Here is a 2,538-nt window from a genome sequence, read left to right on the forward strand (position 1 = left end):
GCCATTCTCCTGCCTCAGCCTCCCGAGTAGCTGGGACTACAGGCGCCCACCACTACGCCCGGCTAGTTTTTTGTATTTTTTTTTTAGTAGAGACGGGGTTTCACTGTGTTAGCCCGGATGGTCTCGATCTCCTGACCTCGTGATCCGCCCGTCTCGGCCTCCCACAGTGCTGGGATTACAGGCTTGAGCCACCGTGCCCGGCCTAGGATAAATAATTTCAACCTCACTGAACCTCAGTATCCTCCAGTGGTGGAGGATACCACCACTTTGATGGCTTTTGTGAGGGTTAGATATAAAATATGTCAAGTGCCTGCCACTGGGACTAGCAACATGGTAAATATGTTTTTAAAGTTGTTGTTATTTTTTAAACCATATTTTTACTGTTATTCTGTGGAGGAAGAAAACTCTTGGTATGCCAGATTTCCAGAAGGAAAAAGACAAAATCAGCCTAATGATTTAATCATATAAAGCACTCGTTCTCAACCTGACAGTACTGGAAATACAAATGCCAAATACTCAAATCCCAATGCCAATACTCACCTGTGGAAATATCACTGCCTGGACCCTACCCTTTTTCCCCAAGAGCTTCTGATACAGTGGGTCTAAGCTGAGTCTTCCTCCCACTTCTTCCCTGCATTGGAATTTTTTTAAAGCTCCTGTGTGATTCTAATGTACAGCCAGTGTTGAGAATCTGTGATGAAGAGCACTAGTTTTCAAACTTGGGTTTCTGATTTTGGGGTTTTTTTGGTCTAGTCCTGTTTTGGCACACATATGGAGGTATAAAGAGGAGCTTTTTAATGTCAGTTTTTTTTGGCATCCCCCACATGTGCATGATAGAAGTTATATCCGTTGATGGAGAAAATACACATACATGGACCAGAAATGCAAGCCTATTAGAAGTTAATATGGAGGATTGTAGATGTATGTTAATAGTTACTATTTCAGCCTTTTCCTCTTTGGTTAATTAAAAATATATAGTGCTAATCTCCCAAAGGTTAAAACATTGGTCAGTTAGTTGAGGTTTATTTTGCTTCATTTTTTCCTATATAGGTGGAGCTGTTAATTAATGAGGCTTTGTATTTTATAAGAAAGAAATCTCCATCCTGAGGGTACAGCTAGTATGTAAAACTTACTTGTTATTAAATAGTTAATAGACTTTAAAATCATTTCTTCAGTTTTCAGTTAAAAATATGTTAACATATTACAAATTCTTTCTGCATCTGAAGGGTTTCCTCTGACTTATGCTCCTAGACTGTTAGATTTGTTTGTAATAGAATAAAATATAACATTGTCTTTTGCATATCTTCACAGAAAAGATCCAAGTGCTTTCTTTTCATTTCCCGTAACTGATTTTATTGCTCCTGGCTACTCCATGATCATTAAACACCCAATGGATTTTAGTACCATGAAAGAAAAGATCAAGAACAATGACTATCAGTCCATAGAAGAACTAAAGGTAACTCTTCAGTCCTATATACACAAAATCTTGGTAGAAATCTGCATATCTGATATTCAGAATCTTTCTCATTGACCTTTTATTTTGTAAAGAATTGAGTTTATTTTAAGATCCAATATCTTTGTGTTTTTTTTGCTTCAGAAAACTTTTTATGAGCTTGGTGATAGAAAACCAGATGAAATAGGTCATCTGATATCTTTCATTCATAGTTATTTTTGTCTTCAGTGAAATTTTGAGTTTGATATGTGTTCCACAGTATATTTTTTCCAACCTTAGAGTGAAATTTTTAGCTTTAGGTCAATACAAGTAAAATTAATATTTTAATGAAAGTTGAGGGTATTTTCTATTTCTAGACATATAAGGTATGCATATTGTATTAGTCCATTCTTACACTGCTATAAAGAACTGCCTGATAGTGGGTAATTTATGAAGAAAAGAGCTTTAATTGACTCACAGTTCCACAGGCTGTACAGGAGACATGGCTGGAGAGGTCCATGGAAACTTACAGTTGTAGTGGAATATGAAGGGGAAGCAAGCACATCTTCACATGGCAGCAGGAGAGAGTGAAGGGGGAAGTGCTACAAACTTTTTTTTTTTTTAAGATAGTTTACATTTTTTTAATTCTTTGTTTTTTTGTTTTTTTTTAATTTAAATTCTAGGGTACATGTGCACAACATGCAGGTTTGTTACATATGTATACGTGTGCCATGTTGGTGTGCTGCACCCATTAACTCATCATTTACATTAGGTATATCTCCTAATGCCATCCCTCCCCCCTCCTCCCACCCCACAACAAGCCCCAGTGTGTGATGTTCCCCACCCTGTGTCCAGGTGTTTTCATTGTTCACTTCCCACCTCTGAGGGAGAACATGCGGTGTTTGGTTTTCTGTTCCTGTGTTAGTTTACTAAGAATGATGGTTTCCAGCTTCATCCATGTCCCTACAAAGGACGTGAACCCATCCTTTTTTATGGCTGCGTAGTATTCCATGGTGTGTATGTGCCACATTTTCTTAATCCAGTCTGTCATTGATGGACATTTGGGTTGGTTCCAAGTCTTTGCTATTGTGAATAGTGCCGCAATA

The 2,538-nt window shown here is 37.8% G+C and overlaps 1 protein-coding gene across 1 annotated transcript in view; it reads left to right on the plus strand.

Moving 5' to 3' along the window:
* BRD7 (bromodomain containing 7) overlaps window positions 1-2,538 on the plus strand; it is a 60,520-nt gene that overhangs the window by 17,643 nt on the left and 40,339 nt on the right. The window contains exon 5 of the mRNA XM_011946622.1: window positions 1,312-1,456. Coding sequence (XP_011802012.1) covers window positions 1,312-1,456 — 145 coding nt within the window. The remainder of the gene's footprint in view (window positions 1-1,311; window positions 1,457-2,538) is intronic.

Source organism: Colobus angolensis, unplaced genomic scaffold (genome assembly GCF_000951035.1).
Source record: "Colobus angolensis palliatus isolate OR3802 unplaced genomic scaffold, Cang.pa_1.0 Scaffold251, whole genome shotgun sequence".
NCBI lineage: Eukaryota > Metazoa > Chordata > Mammalia > Primates > Cercopithecidae > Colobus > Colobus angolensis.